At 36.6% G+C, this 18,443-nt stretch overlaps 2 protein-coding genes across 2 annotated transcripts; both read right to left on the bottom strand.

The window, feature by feature from the left end:
• Window positions 1-2,366: 2,366 nt before the first annotated feature.
• On the bottom strand, window positions 2,367-5,045 carry LOC106748608. Its single transcript, XM_014627305.1, has 7 exons — window positions 4,902-5,045; window positions 4,491-4,607; window positions 4,258-4,375; window positions 3,899-4,092; window positions 3,655-3,783; window positions 2,888-3,033; window positions 2,367-2,608 (listed from the first exon to the last, which is right to left on the bottom strand). Exons 1-7 carry the CDS (start codon window positions 5,043-5,045, stop codon window positions 2,428-2,430), a joined length of 1,029 nt encoding a protein of 342 aa, XP_014482791.1. The 3' UTR covers window positions 2,367-2,427.
• Window positions 5,046-7,646: 2,601 nt separating this feature from the next.
• Window positions 7,647-17,864, bottom strand: LOC106748607. Its single transcript, XM_014627304.1, has 11 exons — window positions 17,778-17,864; window positions 16,664-16,809; window positions 16,297-16,438; window positions 12,607-12,752; window positions 12,269-12,401; window positions 9,198-9,317; window positions 9,006-9,084; window positions 8,385-8,646; window positions 8,203-8,319; window positions 7,893-7,983; window positions 7,647-7,796 (listed from the first exon to the last, which is right to left on the bottom strand). The coding sequence occupies exons 1-11, from the start codon at window positions 17,862-17,864 to the stop codon at window positions 7,647-7,649; spliced, it is 1,473 nt and encodes a 490-aa protein (XP_014482790.1).
• Between the last annotated feature and the right edge of the window lie 579 nt (window positions 17,865-18,443).

The raw sequence follows: 18,443 nt of genomic DNA, 5'->3' as shown, positions 1-18,443 counted from the left end.
TGTTGCAATGGCGTAGAAATATTTTTCCTGGCTGACAAAGTATTCTGTTTTCGCGACAGTTTGATATGGTCTGGATGCGTTGAGCGGTGACACGATATCCAGAATTATCGGTAGGAGTTGACATATTGTGTAAAAGATTATGCAGATATTGCAGAATACTGAAGAAAACATATTGAGTGGAATTTCAATTCATTTATGGGATATTCATTACAGAAATTGTCCAAAAATAATCCAAAGTATGTTCCAACGTAATTAGTATCATTAGTGAGAACGATGAGTACTGATTATAATGATGAGTATAATATATTGAAACTAGCACTCTCTTACACATCACAATTATCGTGATAAACCTCCCGCTGCGAGTATATTTTTTTAAAAATTTAATTTCCACTTTATCCTTTAGTGAACCCCAATCATCGTGTATTCTTTCCAGCAATTGTTTCACCTGCTGGTTTCATATATTTTTTTTCTTTTTTACTGACGTTTAATATATAATTTATTTTATAGGTGCTTTAGCACAAAATGTTCCAATATACAATTCGTCTCGTCAGACTTACGTTCGCCTGAATGACATAGAGGTAGTATTTCAACGTGACGAAGACATTGGGAAACATGAGCGAGAGAACTTCGAAGAGGACCTTAGTGTTGTACTGTGTTGTAACAAATACCATCAACTGAAAATGACACTAACTAGAACACGTCGCTTAAAAGAATTTTTACGAGAATTATAGAGTGCTCGGCGAAATTGACGTTTTATTGCATTATAAAGAATGAAATAAAATTTTTGGGAAACCTGAAAAATTCTGCAAAGTTAGTATATAAAATTCCTGATTATTAAAAAATTTTTATATTAAAGACGATAAAAAAATAATGACGGAGACAGAAAAGGAAACAAAAATAAGTGCGTTCAGCAACGCTCTTATTGAACGTGGGCGTACTGTTATGACCACCCGATTACCGTGCGTATACCTGCACAATGATGAATGACGTTAGAATAACGATAAACAGTACATTCTGTATTCGTACTAGACGTGACTGCTGATACGGCCATAAACCGAGCGTCTTTAGAATAACTCGATTGATCTTGTAATAGGATGCCTCGGTCGCATGCATCTCGAATGATAGTCGCGTAGTAACTGTATACCTCGGTCTTTAGAGTCCTTAGAGAGCATTTTTATGCGAATTGGAGACGATCGATATTGTCGTCTGCTAATGGTACAAAAGTGAGAGTAATTTTGCAACGGCGACGATGTATTTGTTGTATAAGCAGGGGAAAATTGGACTAAATTGTCTCTATTTGTAGTCGAGAGCAAATTTTTTTCTTTTACCGCGTAGACTAAGGAATATCGTTGCGCAAGCGCATTAGTGACTGTTGCTGTTTCGTGATGAGCGACGTTTCAGTCTTGTTCGGCTCGTCATACAATACACTTTGATTTAGCTCTATCGAAGTACATTGAGATATATTAGTCATCGACTACGATCAGATAAAATCATATCGGATGAAAGTACTATCCCAAAATGTGTGTGTTGATAGTGGTAATTAATATCTGTAAACCAAAATGATTGCGTGGAGTGCAACGTATCAATTAATAATGTTAACTCTCTTTGTAATTCTTGCATTTTCCGTGCGCAAGGTGACTAGACGGGAGTTTCTCGACGAAGGGACGAATTACTTCGATTCTTTTATCTGAGAAATGCAACGCCTCCGTAGCGAATATATCATGATGTTGTTACGTTTATTTTTACAGTACATGAGATGTACTGAAAGAAAAATTTTGTGACAATTACCAAGATTTAGTTAAATAGCTTCACTTGAATTATTTGATTACTTCAACTAAACCCGTGTAGTACCATATACTGTATATAGTTATGCTTTTGATTTGGTACACTTTCTTTCTCTTCGTGTTCCTGTAGTGTTATTGACAAAATTATTTAGTAACAGTTACCACATATTTGGGTGAAAGTGTTAAACTAGTTGATAATTATTACTAAATTATGTGATATTATTTACTCAATAATTCGTTTGGTTCAACTTAATGAAAAATTCTGTGTTATTATACATTTTGTTATTATCAAACGTTTAGTAACTATAGTCAAGCCTTGGTACTAATTACCAAATAATGCACTGAAACGCACTGAAACCAAATGTATTTATCAACCATTACTAGACTTTTTCTTGAATATATAGATGAAATGCGCTAAGTTGTCAGAAGTTAATGTACATTTTTATTTAATACTATATGTAACAAGTTTAGAACAGATATAAGTCGCACAATAATTTAGATTTAGGTTATAATCGAACTGCCGATAATAGATTCCTCCTTTCTTCCTTCCTGTGTTCTTTATTACCGTAAGGAATATATCACAGTGAAATAAGACACGGCCGTGCTCGTCAGCTTAAAAGACACATGACATCACCCATTAAATTCATGTCGAAATATGATATTTTCGGTAAACGAGAACTTTGCATTTTACCGATACGAAAAGTTCCAGAGACGCGACGAACATACCGCCACATGTTAATATGACATTTCTCGTTCCCCTTTGCATTATCATCAAAAGCAATTTCTGCGTTTGCAACGGTGCCGTGTACCACGGTACAGTGTAACTGCAATTTTTTTACTTAAGGTTAATATATCAATTTGTTACAATGGCATCTATTCGTTTTAACATATTATATTTAGCTTCATCATTATTCTAAAAATGATTTTTGTTGCTAATTTTATGTATTATCTGTTAAAACAAGTCATCTCTCAAATTCTGGCGGATATAGTTACTGTTTGTAATAAGAATGCCAAAAATATATTTAAGAAATAATAATAACCGAATAATAACAATAATAAATATATAAAAAAAAGTAATACAATTAATTTTGAAAAATACTCACGTTGTTCTGAACAGCTTTATCCCGTGTTCCGTTATTTCCTGTCCGCCATAGTTAATGAGAAATATGTAGCTCAAGTGAGCCGCCACTATTAGAGCGAATACGATCATTTCGTTGGTGTCATGAATTAACGTTATCAGTTGAACGAACTACGGCGGAGAGTGCGGCTTCTTAAAATGCGGTGCGCGATTAAACATAATAGTAGAATGAAAATATTACTCACTTGAAAAAGAGAGCAGATAAATGAGATGGAACCAACCATAATCAGAAGAGTATAAGACGTCATAATATTAGACGTTAAATATTCGACGAATCTTTGACCACAAGTTGGATATGAACAGTTATTATCTTCAATAATGTGCAAACTTAAAAAAATCTCTGTTTTTCACAAGTAGCTAATAATAGGGAGCCCAAATTTTTGTATAGTAACGGCAATTATATCGGCACGATATAATTATGAAACTCGTATGTAATTATTATTCGAACATATTTTAATCGCGCTTTTAAGGGTTCAGATCAGTGTAATAGTTCAATGAATCATATTTTGCTGCCCATATATCATATTAATGTATTAGCAACAACTGCAAATTTTTGGACGCAGTAGATAACTTGGAAACTATAGCAACAAATGCAATTTCAGCAAACCATGTTTAGCTGAGGCGATAACAATTTTTTTTCCAGGTAATATTTTGTTTGAGCAAGTATAACCGTCTATTTTGTCGACCTGACACATTTTTAATATACCGGGAACATTGTAATATTTGAAATACCAACTCGTTGGCTCTTTGATGAAAAGTTACGGCGTGGACAACTCTGCGATGAAGGAGATAATCTCTTCTAGGAGCAGGGATAGTCAACGCATTCCTTTCGATTGCTATCTCTATACGATAACTGCAAATCTGCTCATTATACACAGATTGAAACGAGCAAGCGCTTTTAATATTACCTGGTTATTTTGAAAAGCGCACACGCGTGATAAACGTACATAACATATGTCGCAAGGGTGCCGCACACCGCGACCATTCCAATATAGCAGGCTACAATCTCATGTGTTGCAATGGCGTAGAAATATTTTTCCTGGCTGACAAAGTATTCTGTTCTCGCGACAATTTGATATGGTCTGGATGCGTTGAGCGGTGACACGATATCCAGTATCATCGGTAGGAATTGACATATTATGGAAAAGATTGCGAAGATATTGCAAAATACTGAAAAAAAGAAAAAACATGTTGAGTGGAATTTTAATTCATTTATGGGATATTCATTCTGAAAATTGTTCAAAAATAATCCAAAGTATGTTCCAACGTAATTAGTATAATTAATGAGAACGATGAGTACTGACGTATAATATATTGAAACTAGCAATCTCTTACACATCACAATTATCGTGATAAACCTCCCGCTGCGAGTATATTTTTTTAAAATTTTAATTTCCACTTTATCCTTTAGTGAACCCCAATCATCGTGTATTCTTTCCAGCAATTGTTTCACCTGCTGGTTTCATATATTTTTTTTTCTCTTTCTTTTACTGACGTTTAATATAATTTATTTTATACGTGCTTTAGCACAAAATGTTCCAATATACAATTCGTCTCGTCAGACTTACGTTCGCCTGAATGACATAGAGGTAGTATTTCAACGTGACGAAGACATTGGGAAACATGAGCGAGAGAACTTCGAAGAGGACATTAGTGTTGTACTGTGTTGTAACAAATACCATCAACTGAAAATGACACTAACTAGAACACGTCGCTTAAAAGAATTTTCACGAGAATTATATAGTGCTCGACGAAATTGACGTTTTATTGTATTATAAAGAATGAAATAAAATTCTTGGGAAACATGAAAAATTCTGCAATGTTAGTATATAAAATTCCTGATTATTAAAAAATTTGTACATTAAAGACGAAAAAAAAAGTGAGGGGACAGAATGAGGGAAATAAAAATAAGTGCGTTCAGCAGCGCTCTTATTGAACGTGGGCCTACTGCTGTGACCACCCGATTACCGTGCGTATACCTGCACAATGATGAATGACGTTAGAATAACGATAAACAGTACATTCTGTATTCGTACTAGACGTGACTGCTGATACGGCCATAAACCGAGCGTCTTTAGAATAACTCGATTGATCTTGTAATAGGATGCCTCGGTCGCATGCATCTCGAAAGATAGTCGCGTAGTAACTGTATACCTCGGGCTTTAGAGTCCTCCCTCCGCATTTTTATGCGAATTGAAGACGATCGATATTGTCGTCCTCTAATGGTACAAAAGTGAGAGTAGTTTTGTAACGGCGACGATGTATTTGTTATATTAGCGGGGGAAAATTGGACTAAATTGTCTCTATTTGTAGTCGAGAGCAAATTTTTTTCTTTTACCGCTTAGACTAAGGAATATTGTTGCGCAAGCGCATTAGTGACTGTTGCGTTTTGTGATGAGCGACGTTTCAGTTTTGTTCGGTCCGTCATACAACACATTTCTCGCCTTCGCTCTATCGAGATACATTGAATTATATTAGTCATCGACCACAATATATCAGATAAAGGATCTTAAAATGTTGTATATTTGTTTGTTGCAGCTGATGACTAATATCGGTAAATTCTGTAATAGCGTAAGAAAAAGTATCATTTGTAGCACATCAATTAATACTATGGACTTCCTTTGTAACTCTCGCGTTTAATACACGCGAAGCCAGCAAGTGGGCGTATAGCTTCAATCGTTTAGCTTGCGAAGAGGAAATTTGTTTGTGGCAATTTTATCATTGATATTCTCCCATATCATTGATTTCTCCCATTTGTTTTCACTATACTTTGGACGTATATGGATTATATTCGACTGCCGTGGAGATTATTTTAATTCGGTGATTGCATCTCGTTTTTAAATATATTTGTGACGAGGTATATGAGTCTTATATCTTAGATATTTCTGTAGCACTTTGAATCGTAAGTTGTGACGATGCAAATTTTTGTTCGTCACTCAGGCCTGTGGCCTGGCCGAGGATGAGCCGGAAACTCGCGCCTTCTCAAAGGAGAAGGCGACCGAATTTTATAATTTTCGTTTCGTTCCGTTTTGCACATGAGACGCGACCCGCGGCTATTATATTTGTTATAAGTGTAAGGTCACCTACGACGAGCCAGTGTATTGGACGTAAAACCGGAGGAGCCGAGCGCGAACGAGGGCGAGATGGAGCGGCGTGCGGAAGGCCGCGGGAAATCTTTCTTTCCCGGGCGGACGGCTGACGACGGACGGCGGGAATGGCCACCTTGTGAGAAAAGCCCGGCGACCCGGTCGCAGAGCATGCGAGGGAGGATCCCTACGGAAGGGCCTAGGGAATTCCTTTACGCACTGCGAGATTTTGAGGCCACGTCGCAGGGCGAGCGGGCCTCGAGCGTTGGAATCCTGAAGGACTCGGTTGCCGGTCACAACGGTGACTGTAATTGTCGTAATTACGTTTTTCTCTTCCGAACGATACCCCGCAAATTAAAATGTTTTACCGTATCGATTTCCGTGCGCGAGTGAGCAACAGTCTCATGCAATTAGTCTCGTACAGTGTGTCTTCGAACTTTCACCCTCCGTGTCAGTAAAGTGGATTCAACAGGCGGAAGTGTGTTGCGTATTCGTTGCATCGGTCGTTACAGAAAAGTAGCCAGCAAACGTGTGTGAGTTTAGATTTGATGATATAATATAAAATTTCTCTTTCAATTAGTAATTTGTGTGATTTATTAATCTTAACGTTGCCATAGACGACATACAAATCCTTCGTCGCTTAACCACAAAAAAGATAAAAAACACGAATAATTGATTCGCTTTGGTGAAATTGAAGTAAGGTGAATGTCTCAATTAATGGCAAAGTGATCTCATCGTGAAAATAAATTAATAGATTATTATAATAATACATACACGTGTTAAGCACATAATATTAATTTTGTTCGAAAGTTTAAACACTTAGGATTCTAATTGTATTGCATTTTTTTATTTATAATAAAATTTTAATTTATTTATTTATAATGTGCCTTTAAAAGTGACAGAAGCACAATTTAGTGACAGGTAATATTGATTTTTTCCAATTTGCCGATACGAACGTACGCCACTGTTGGGAACACCGCCACTAACTGGGACATTTACCTTAGTTCCTGAATTAAATTAGTCTCATTATATCTGTGTGCGATATGTAGTAAAAATAATAAAAATATTCAATATCGAACATAACCTTATAGGGTCGATTAGAAACATTGCCGGTTACGCCTTTATTGGACAGCATAGATTACGCTGAAGTACGATATCGCCGAGGTTATGAGCTAAAATATAAAATTCATTTACGTACAGTTCGTCGAATCTGATTTAGCAATCAGTTATAACACACTCTCAGTACCGTTGTAAAGCATTCATGTGAGGCTTCAAATACGCCAATCGTTAGATAAAAGTTTTTGCTACCCTTTTGCAATAAAAACAATATCAATTTTTGTATATTCTGGGAAACTGCGTACCACTGTAGATTATACCTGCGAATATACAAAAGTGAGAGTAAATGTTCGTGTATGAGGGAACACTTCTTTTAAAATTTAGAAGCTTTTACATTTTTGTTAGACGTACGAATTGAAAAATCGTAATATGTTTGCACTTTCGTGCGCGCTATGAAGCACAGATATGCAAAAATAGCATACAATATAAAAAATCGACACCGTCATTATAAATGCGATAACAATTTGAGAAATGATATGCCAGGCTGAAATTCTCTGGAGATTTTGGAAGGAGAATACTCACTTACACCGTGTTAAAGATCTCAGCGTTATTATTTGTGAGTTGTTGGCCAACGTAGTTAAAAAGGAATGTTATGCATATGTGGCCGGCAACGAAAGCGAACGGTAAAGTTATATTCACTATATCACCGTGCTCCACTAACGCCTGCAGCAACTGCAGGGTTGTATGCGATTTTTATAAGATGGGTCACACGTTTGCATACGACGGTCTTTTAAAAATACGTAAGGTAAAATATACAATTCCACTTACTCGATACATAGAGAAGCTCAAGGATGACACACTGATTACTATTAACACGAGGCTTGGTCTGCCTAACTGTAACATTATCATATCGCAAAACCTACAACAATCGGAACAATCTCATGTTACACCTATATTGTACTTGAAAGTCTGTCGAATTAAATTTACTGCTATTGCATTTAATTTCAAAGAAGATGCCGAAAAGCACGAATTCCGATGAGCAATGACTGCGCGCAATAAAGGGTCACTTTGAGATTTGTGCAAATTAGTGAAAGACAAAAAAAGTGGTCGTATTTTAAGATACTAAGTATAAACAAACTGAAGATTTCTCCGATGAAGATCGACCGCGCAAACCAATCTTTCAAGAATTACACGCTCCCGCTCCAGGCTAGGGATCCGTAATACATCCTTGTTCATCATCATCTGTATTCGATAGCTGCAATTGCACATCCATATCATACTGATTTGACTACTTTACATATAATCGTTCCGAATTCTCACTTGACTATTTTAAACGTGGCACAAGCGTGTAAAAGGTAACCGTAAATGGTCGTTCCGGTAGCCATGAACGTAAAGGCTACTAAGCAGATGAAAATCGCCAAGTGTGTTGCGAACAAAGGCAGATATTTGGACGAATCGAGGAAGTATTCTGCTGTAATATATGTTTCTTGCCTACGGCTCTCGTTCTGAGGTAGAACTATATCGAGAAATACAGGTATATCGGCTAGCAACAAACCCACTGATACAATGACGACGAGAAAGGCTGGAAAATGCGAGCGAAGAGAACAACATATATTTCATATATTAATATTAAAATAAGTATCATAAAGATATCATATTAATTCAATATTCTTACCACTGCTTTAATAATGAAGAGGGATATGATTTGTGCAGCGCAGTAGTGAAAATTAGAATATCGATTACATACATGCAATTATTTGATTTAATCACGATTCATCAAGAGTGTCGTTAATATGCAAGTTACTATTAGAGAAGTTTAACTGTGTCCGATCATTGCGAAAATCATGTCTCAAACGTGATTTCTACATTATATGCGATTTTTATTATTTTAAAGTGTGCCCGCGACTGAAACACGTGAATAAATCTATAATCAATGCTCACAGAAAGATATCCTCGTTAGTAGTTTCGCACTAGAGGCGTAATCATTCAATATACCCAATTCTACTCTATTCTTGAAAGCCTTCCAATCGTAATACATATGCTCCATGATTTCCTTAAACTATTTAGCGGACAATTATCCACCGTATTTGGAAACGGAGGAATAGAAAAAAGGAAAATGTGCGATCGACTTACTGCGTCGGAGCTGAAATTATAGACGTGATACACGAGCAAAATGAGGGTAGTCGGGAAAACGAAAGAGAGCACTTCGGTTAACAAATTCAAAGTGTAGTCATGAGTGACAAATACTGCTAACTAAAAATATTGTTATCACATCAACACATATACTCATTAGACGCATTTCGTCGCGTGTGATCACAGAAAGGAATAAAGAACGGAGAAGAATGCAAATACCTGCACAAATATGACCGAGAGGTATATAATTGTTATCATCACCACTTGGACATACGTCCACTTTGAGTCACGATAGGGCCACACACCGAGCACCTTTAGCATAGCGCGATTGAGCTTGTAGTAGCGATTCTCCACCGATAACATTCTTCACGAGAATACGCGAGGGAATGAAAGTAGAAAGGCGTCTCAGGAAGAACGATGGCTTCACCACCACTCGCGCCGCTCATTAAATATTAGCCCTCGATATTCTACGTATTTTCCGCGGAGAAACTCCGCGAGAAGACATTATCGAAATGACTAAATAACAGCCATAATTTAACATATTCGCACGAGGGCCGAGCGATAGCGCACTTCTTAATATCGATCGATTCGAGAACCCTTCACCACCTATGCGCGACGAAATTAAAGCAACAGTTTTGCCAATTGACGTAATAGCGACTTTAGCATAATGAAAGTCCCTCTTCTAAATTCACACCGTGCCGATAATTTTGGCAAAAAATGTGTTTTATCGCACTCGACTTGTACGGGCTGGAATGACAATTGTGATTGTTGCGATTAGTTTTGTGAATTATTGCCCAATGTGTCGGCGAATCGGTTTTGTTGTGTATTCTCTGATCGTCAGATACAACAGACGCCGTAAAAAGACGCATAGCAAGTGAAGACTTGCAATTGATCGAACGGAAAAAATTATTATTCAATTATTAAATTGCTAACGCTAAGTAATTAAAGAAAAATTCAATTAGTGATATAACTTATTGATTTCGTCGTTACTATGAAAAACGACGTACGAATATAGAAAGAAGGTAATATGTAGAATACATGTAGGGGAAAAATAATAGATTCTTCTTATCAGATTGAATATGAAACTTTTCTCTCGTTGCGCTACATGTTTATTTCTACGTGCAATATTCACATTACGATGCTAGAATCGTCCTCTATGGGCAACCGAATGTTATTATTAATCGAACCCATTTAAAACGGTTCTTTTTTTGTAAATTGTTTTTCATATTGCATTGTGCCACACTAAGCGTATCATATCAAAGTGTATTGTCCCGAATTGAATTCCGATTCTTTTCTCATTTCAGCGCGATATCGTACTCATTTTTTTTTACGACGGTGCAGGAAAATCCGGCGAGGTATTCACTGCAACATAATTGACAAGCGTTTTATGTAAACGCCGCACACGTAGTTCATACGGTCAAATGTGGCGAAATGATGTGCGCGATAGAAGTCGGTGGTGTGTGTCGACTGCACTTGTTGCTCGCGACCGCCGATATGTTATGCGGATAGTTACGTACCTAACGAGCTTTAATTATTTGTTTGAGCCGGCACACGACTGTTTTCGTATATGATTAATCGTCCATCTCTACGCTACTTATGAATGACTGAACTTTCTTTAATGCTATGTCATCATAGTATGCATCACGGTGTATCATAATAACTTCATTGACAGTAAAGATTCCCATACATAGGGTAAACCAATAACTATAATATCACCTTGAATATCTTCGAGTAATAAAAATATTTAATAATGACTATGTGAGGATAAAGAAAAGTTTACACTTACTGGTGTTCGAAATGATAACTATTGGTACATGAATATATCATTTCTTAGTTAAATGAATTTCTCTCTTACTCTCACATTTTCGAAAATATTCACGGTTCGCATACAAGTACAAGTCGAATGCGATAAAACACATTGCTTGCATTTTTCTACGATTCGTGATGGATCCGTTTTAAACTCAGCCCAAGTTACGTTTCGTCGTGAGTTGATAACGCAGTGCAGATTAACTCGACGCACGAATGCTGTTACAGCGAAGTATAAGCTGTACTATACATAAACAGAGACTACATTTCTTCGCAAGTTGATTCACGGTTTATATTGACTTGATGTATTACGGTTACCAGGAAGTAAAAAAACCATTAAAATATCGTAATATAAATACTGTTCTTACAGTAAAATAATAAACAAATAATTCCGACTATTTTTAATAATACCCGGAGATACGGGTTAGGGATTGTTTTAAGATATACGGTGCAAAACAATTATCATATTATTCGTCTCTTGCATAATTCAATAGGAAATTCATCAAGAACAAGTTGTGCTCCCGATTACCCGATTACATAGTGTTATATTAGCTGCAAATACAGATTTATGACGAATTAATGAAAAATATATAAAACCATTCAAGAAATCATAACAAAAAAAAAACAACGAGCTGAAATGCGGAAGATAAATTGTTATAATACAGTATACTGTAGTGAACTTTTATTGCTTCTAATTTAGAATTTAGAACCGTTAGAATTCAAATTCTTGAATTCTAACGGTTCATTCATTTATCACTTAAACCGTTGTTTCTTTTCTATGCGATTTATCTCGTTATGATCAAGCATTACGTGCCAAAATTATTTTCGCTATATTAATGTCATTAACGGTACGCCTAAATTTTATGACACGATGATTTAAAAAATATTTATCCAAGTTTTCGTAAATTGTGCGTAAGCGGATGTAATTACGTACCTAAGGACCTTCCTTTTCTACTATCTCCACATGAACATTTCTAATATAATTTGTATCTTTTCGTCTCTTAATCGTTAATTCGTATTGTAAAGCACCGTGAAGTATGATATTGATGTAGTTGCAAGCTAAAAAAACATTTTAGTCTTCATTAACTAGCGACTAGCGACTAGCGACTATTAATCTCTGATTGTTATTTGTGCTATACGTGAAAATATTGTCATTTTTTCTAACATGCATCAAATATATCGAGTTGATTTTTTGCGAAAAGAAACAAAAATACATCAAATTTTCTGTTCTAAGGAATGAATATATTGTATTTTACATTTATTACCGTGGAAAATCCTTCTAAAGATGCTGTGAACATTTCACCAATTATTAGCGCTTTAGCTTTGAGAGAATGTTGCATGATGAATAGCAGCAATTTTTGTATCGGTAGCGGAGCTATATGCCACGGCGCATTGTATCTAAAAAAATTAAGGAAATAAATGATTGCATTTTGCCTCTTAGTTTTGCGTGTGTCCCATCACATATTCGATAAAATACCATTTTATTTATTGCAACTGTGTGAACGAGTTCGTAAATGTTTAAAGATCAGTGCAAAATAAAGAAAAACGAAAGAGAAGGATCAAATAGAGAAATCTATTCCACCCATCTCTACAACGTACTCACGTGGCGGTAAATATTTCCGAGCTGTGATCTGTAACTATTTGTCCAACCAAATTACCTATAAACAAACCTGTAAAATGTCCGAACACCACTCCGGCGCATATAAATATTTCGGAAAATTCCTTTAGTACTGTCACTGCCATAAGAAACTATAACACAGAAATATGTCAGTAGCAAATGGCACGTAGGTATGGATTTAAATGTAGTAAAATATCACTCGTGGTAGCGCGTTACATACTCGTAGAAGATTGCAACTCAGAGACAAAACGGTGAACCCCATCACAATGAACAACCATTTGTTCCAGATATTTAAGAAGAATTTGATGAACCTACGGTAACAGAGGGTAATTAGAAGAAAGCAAAGCAGTTTTATTATCCAAGACATACGCCAAGGGTGAAAAATATATTCTTTAAGTGAAATAACATCCGTGCACATTACATGTGAAGATACGAAGTGTAAAATGTTAAGAGTAAATAAATTAGATAAAGACTGACTCTATAGCTTTTCTGTGCATACAAACGGCACGAATGATCCTCCGGTACATTTCGCGCGCATTCCGATCAACTGGAATTTCCAGCGTTTGTTTGGTTATTAAATTCCCGATCAAGGTGCTGCAAACGATTCATTCATGATCGAAATAGTCGATACTTGATAATTATTTACAGTTATTGCGACATTTACAGGTGGGTTATTTCGTTATTAGAGGAACTTCGCTGTCGGCCGCACTTACCTAGCGATTTTGTAAATGGCGCAGCTGTGACTCAGGAACGCAATCATCAATGAGGCTGTCGAGACTAACGTAAAAAATCCGATCGTCAATACCACGATCTCGTGTATCAGATAAACGTAAAAATATTGCTGCTGATCAAGAAACATTTCGAATTCCACCTTGGTTTTACGCGGCCGGGACTCGTTTATCGGCGCGACGGCGTCGAGAATAATCGGCAGCATTTCGATAATTATAAGAATAATAATTCCGAAGCTTGCACAACCTTAGTCGGAAATGTTGAAAACGTGCAATGAGATAACGCGCAATTTCATTTCGTTGATGGAATGAACGAATTTTTGTTGCAGTGATGTATTCAAAAAAATCGCGAAGTTCAAAGCTTATAAACTTACCGATCAGAAGTAGCGGAATTATACGACACCCGTCGGCGTATTTCTCTAATATTCTCATTTCACTGTCGTCGGCTGTGTTCCAGTCCGCCTCGACTCGTTCCAGCAGATGCTTTATCTGCCGTTCGAACAACCACCGCTTCATAAATTCCCCTCTCTTGGAAATACGAAATTCTCGTACAGTGCGAGAATTTCCTATGATTAAGACTGATACTTTCTCGGGTGAGTTACTTACATTTTCGGTATTGAAGTAAAAGCTATTATAGAGCAAAGCATACACTATGGTGATGAAAATGTATGAACATACATGAATGATATTCCCAAAGTCGGGCTTTGTCGTTAAAAATATCGTAAACTGCAAAGAATTAGCGAACTACCATAAATTAACTTTTGGAGAGAATAAAACTGCACATTACATTATATGCGTAAGATATACTGGTTGATTCTTGCTCTTGATGATGATACGAAATAATACAACGTTTAGGAAATGTGCTGTCAACGCAAAAAGTTAAGGATGCACCAGTCGCAAATACGTGTACGAGGGCGTGAACGAAAATATGAGATTGGGTGCATAAATACCTGGAACAATGTAAAGGAGGCGTATGCGCCGAAAAAGAGAATTTTTTGGAAAACGCTCGGCTTGTGATATGGCCACAAACCGATTGTCGTCATCAGAACTCGGTAAATATGATAATAGCGTTCGCCGACGAATACCATTTTGCACCGCGTACGAAATGAGCCTGCGGACGGGGCGGTACCGCCGATGCTCTCTCAGGTAGCAGTCGGGTTCGATTTATTATTAAACGTCCGGGAGCATCATCCTCTCCGTTTTTCTTCTCTCTTATTCTCGCGAAATTCTCGTAACCGACCGCCGATGTAATTTCGTAATTTTACATTGTTATAATATTACACCTATACCACCGATCAATCTAATTGAGGGTCGTGCACTACGTTAGAAATGCTCCCGAGTAAAGATGATTGCAGGCAAATTAGACGAAAATGTATCCTACAATTCTCGTATTCTGGACTTGCGCAGCTGAGGCACTTGGGTGCAAGCGCAGCTTGCGTTCGTGCGACGTTTTTTCGGTGTGAAGGTTTCTCCATTGGATATTTTTTTTCGTGAGAATGTCAAGAAGATTTTGCTTCCCTAGTTTAAATAGTAAGTGCACACTGCTTTTTTCATACTATCAAAGTGAATCTGTTTGTTTTTTTACCGGCCGGAGGATATTTTTCGTCATGAATTGATTTACTACATTGAACTACACCAAATACGACATATTGAATGCATACACATGAATGTACATATATTTTTACTATAGGACACGTAATAGCAGTTCGCAATGAATCTTTTACTGGCCAAAATTAGTGAAGTATAAGACAAAACAGCTGAGTAGAAATTGTTATATCCTGGAAGAGTATGTACTCGTCAACAAACCACCCAAAACAGAAATATCAGGTCCCGCGGAAAGTTTTGTCGTTTTCTGGATGAAAGAAAGCGCGATAATTGGATCGCACAATAAACATTACTCAAATAAACATTACAGAGCGATAATTTGATCGCACAATAAACATTACATCAAAGTAAGCTTTATTACAACTGTTGATGATTATTTTGCGTGTAGCCTCGGGAAGTCCACGATTGACGTAAACGAGGTAAAACCTCTAGCTTAATTTATTGGTTGCGAGAAAGTTGGTCACAGGCGCCGAGTAACGCCAAACTCTTTATTAGTCTTGGTGGTTTATTTAGGAAATTATCATTTGCGAGCGGTGTCTTGTATGTTATCGAATAATTAAGAATCGTTGATAGTCTAAACCCAGCTAGCTAATCGAGAGCTGCTGTCGCTTATATAAGAAGCGAAAGTCAACAAATTACGAACTTTGAGAATCTTATTGAAGGAGTCGAACAATGAGAGAGGCAGTAGACAATAAATATAAACAGTCTAACTTCTCCCACCAAGATTAAGAATTCAAATTGGAAGATAATACGAGACAACAACTCTCTGCTATGAGATCATAGATGTTATATTACACTTGTTTATAGTACAGTTTTACGGACTTTTATTGTTTTTAAATAATTATATTAATTAGTGGCAAATGAATTGCAATATTGCTTATTTCACATGCGACTTCCTTAGCTGCGGGAGGTCAAGTGCTGGATATCCAAATTACTTTCACTATATTAACGTCTCTAATAGTGCTTCTACATTTAAAGACGCAATGACTAACAAAATGTTCTCACAAGTTTTCGTAAATCGTGCTTAAACGGATACAATTAAGTACCAGAGAAACGCTTTTTTCTACTACATTTGCAAAACGTTTCTACATTTGTACCCTTTCATTTCTTCACTGTTAATTAATACTGCACAGCACTGTGAAGTACGATATTGACGTAGTAACAAGCTAAAAAACAATTTTAGTTTTTATTGCGTTGGCGACATATTAATCATTGATTGGTACTGCAGCTACGGGTGAATACTGTTATTTTCGATATACATCGGGCATATTCAAACGACTATTTGCATGAGAAAAAAGAAGTCAGGCTTCATGTTGTAAGGAATTAAGTTTTTGTAATTTACGTCTGTTACCGTAGAAAATCCTTCTAAAGATGCTACGTAAATTCCGCCAAACAGTAACGTGTTAGCTTTTAGAGAATGTTGCATGACAAATAATAACGATTTTTGTATCGGTAACGGAGCTAAGTACCACTCAGTATGATATCTAAAAAATTATAAAAGTAAGGAATTAGTTCTGCAAATGTCTTTTCACACGTTCAGTAAAGTATACGCTTTACTTCTTGCAACTGCGCTAACGAGTTTACAGATATTTAAAGATCAGTTGAAAAGAAAAGAAAGAGAAGGAACGAACAGAAAAATATCATTTTGTATCCACATTTTCTGTATCCACTATTCGATCTGTATATATACAGCTCTCGAAGGTACTTACGCGGCGGTAAACATCTCCGCACTGTGATTTGTAACTGTTTGCACCGCAAAATTACATAAAAACATAGCTGCAAAATGGCCGATCAACACGCCGCTACGTATTATTGCTAAGCCAAAATCTTCTAATACTGTCACTGCTATAAGAAACTAAAACACAATGATATATCATGTCAATAGTCATCGCATACAAACGTACGTATGACATTAAACGTAAAACATATTACACGTGGTAGCGCGTGTACATACATTGAGAATATTGCACGCCAGGGACAACACAATGATCACAATTACAACGAAAATCCATCTGTTCAGGATGTTTAGTGTGTACTTGGTGAATCTTCGATAATAGGGAAAAATCCGAAGGAGCAGAACAGTTTTGTACGCGAGACATATGTGTCGGGAATAAAAAATGTAGTATTTAAATATAATTTCATTATACGCGAAAGTATGAATTATAAGACATGAAAAGAAAATAAGTCATATGAGGACTGACTCTATAGCTTTTCTGTGCATAGAAACAGCACGAATGATCCTGCGGTACATCTCGCACGCTTTCCGATCGTCTGGAATTTCAAGCTTGTATCTTGTCACTGTATTCCCAATCAAGGTGCTGCAGATGATTCGTGGACAAAATAGATAATAATCGGTAGTTACTCGTAGCTTATGTGACAATTGAAGGTGGATTATTTAGGTTTTACCAAAACTCGTCGCACTCACCTAGCGATTTTGTAAATAGCGCAAGAGTGTCTCGCGAACATAAGCATCAACGTGAGCATAGCGAGCAGCGTTGAAAACCCAACCGCCAGCATTGTACACTCATATATCAGGTAGACGAAAAAATATTGCTGATGAGCGAGAAACATCTCGAAGTTCAATTGAATCTTACGCGGCCGGGATTCGTTTATTGGCACGACGATGTCGAGAATAACCGGCATCATTTCGAAGATTATAAGGATAATAATTTCGAAGCTTAAAATAACTTGGAAATGTTAAAACGTATGATAAGTTAGCAATTTCGTTCCGTCGATCGAACGATTCGAGATGTTGAGTTGTATTAAAAAAAAAAAAAAAACAAAAGTCGCGGTGTTCAAAACTCATACAATTAACTTACAGACCATGATTAGCGAATGTTTCTGACACTTGCCGGCATATTTCTCCAATATTCTGATTTCACTGTTCTCGGCTATGTTCCAATCTGTCATAATTTGCTCGAACAGTTGCTTTATCTGCCGTTTGAACAACCAATCCTTCGTAAATCACTTTCGCTCACGTATATACGCAATTCTCGTACGGTGCAGGTATACCGTGTGAACTAGAGTGATACTCACTTTCTTGTTATTTAAGTAAAGACACATGTAGAACAATATATATATGATATTGCTTAAACTCATCNGTAGAACAATATATATATATATGATATTGCTTAAACTTATTGAAAGCATGTTAATCACTTCTATATAGTCGTAGTTTATATTTAAGAATGGAGTAAGCTGCAACGGATAAATAAGATACGAGATAGCATATGGTGTTTGCGAATCCTCAATCCTTTTAATCGGTTCTACAGCGCGGAGTATATGTGTCTATGTAATTCAACGCCCAGAGAGAATGAAATGCAGATTATATTACAAGCATGAGATGTGCTGGACGATTTCTGCTCATAAATGATATAACGTGCAGGAGGCATGATTTTAACACGAAAAGTTAATGATGTATCAGGATGCTGCGAGCGGTGTACGGAGAGAAGCCGCGAGAGCGCGATCGATAATATGAGAATTGATTGA

The sequence above is a fragment of the Dinoponera quadriceps genome, unplaced genomic scaffold (genome assembly GCF_001313825.1).
Source record: "Dinoponera quadriceps isolate SergipeBrazil2010 unplaced genomic scaffold, ASM131382v1 scaffold3076, whole genome shotgun sequence".
In the NCBI taxonomy this organism is placed as follows: Eukaryota; Metazoa; Arthropoda; class Insecta; order Hymenoptera; family Formicidae; genus Dinoponera; species Dinoponera quadriceps.
This window is presented reverse-complemented; position numbering and strand designations above follow the sequence as displayed.

What these genes read in the sequence shown, in the direction of transcription:
- LOC106748608 (XM_014627305.1), bottom strand. Translation starts at nt 5,045, where the DNA reads ATGCATGCGACCGAGGCATCCTATTACAAGATCAATCGAGTTATTCTA. An exon ending in TATCACGATAATTGTGATGT is followed by an intron (nt 4,093 to 4,257) that starts GTAAGAGATTGC and finishes TCTTTTTTTCAG; the next exon opens with TATTTTGCAATATCTTCGCA. An exon ending in GCTATATTGGAATGGTCGCG is followed by an intron (nt 3,784 to 3,898) that starts GTGTGCGGCACC and finishes TATAATGAGCAG; the next exon opens with ATTTGCAGTTATCGTATAGA.
- LOC106748607 (XM_014627304.1), bottom strand. Translation starts at nt 17,864, where the DNA reads ATGACAGATTGGAACATAGCCGAGAACAGTGAAATCAGAATATTGGAG. An exon ending in CTTTAGAAGGATTTTCCACG is followed by an intron (nt 9,318 to 12,268) that starts GTAATAAATGTA and finishes CAATATTTTTAG; the next exon opens with TTAGCAGTATTTGTCACTCA. An exon ending in TGAGCTTCTCTATGTATCGA is followed by an intron (nt 7,797 to 7,892) that starts GTAAGTGGAATT and finishes ACAACCCTGCAG; the next exon opens with TTGCTGCAGGCGTTAGTGGA.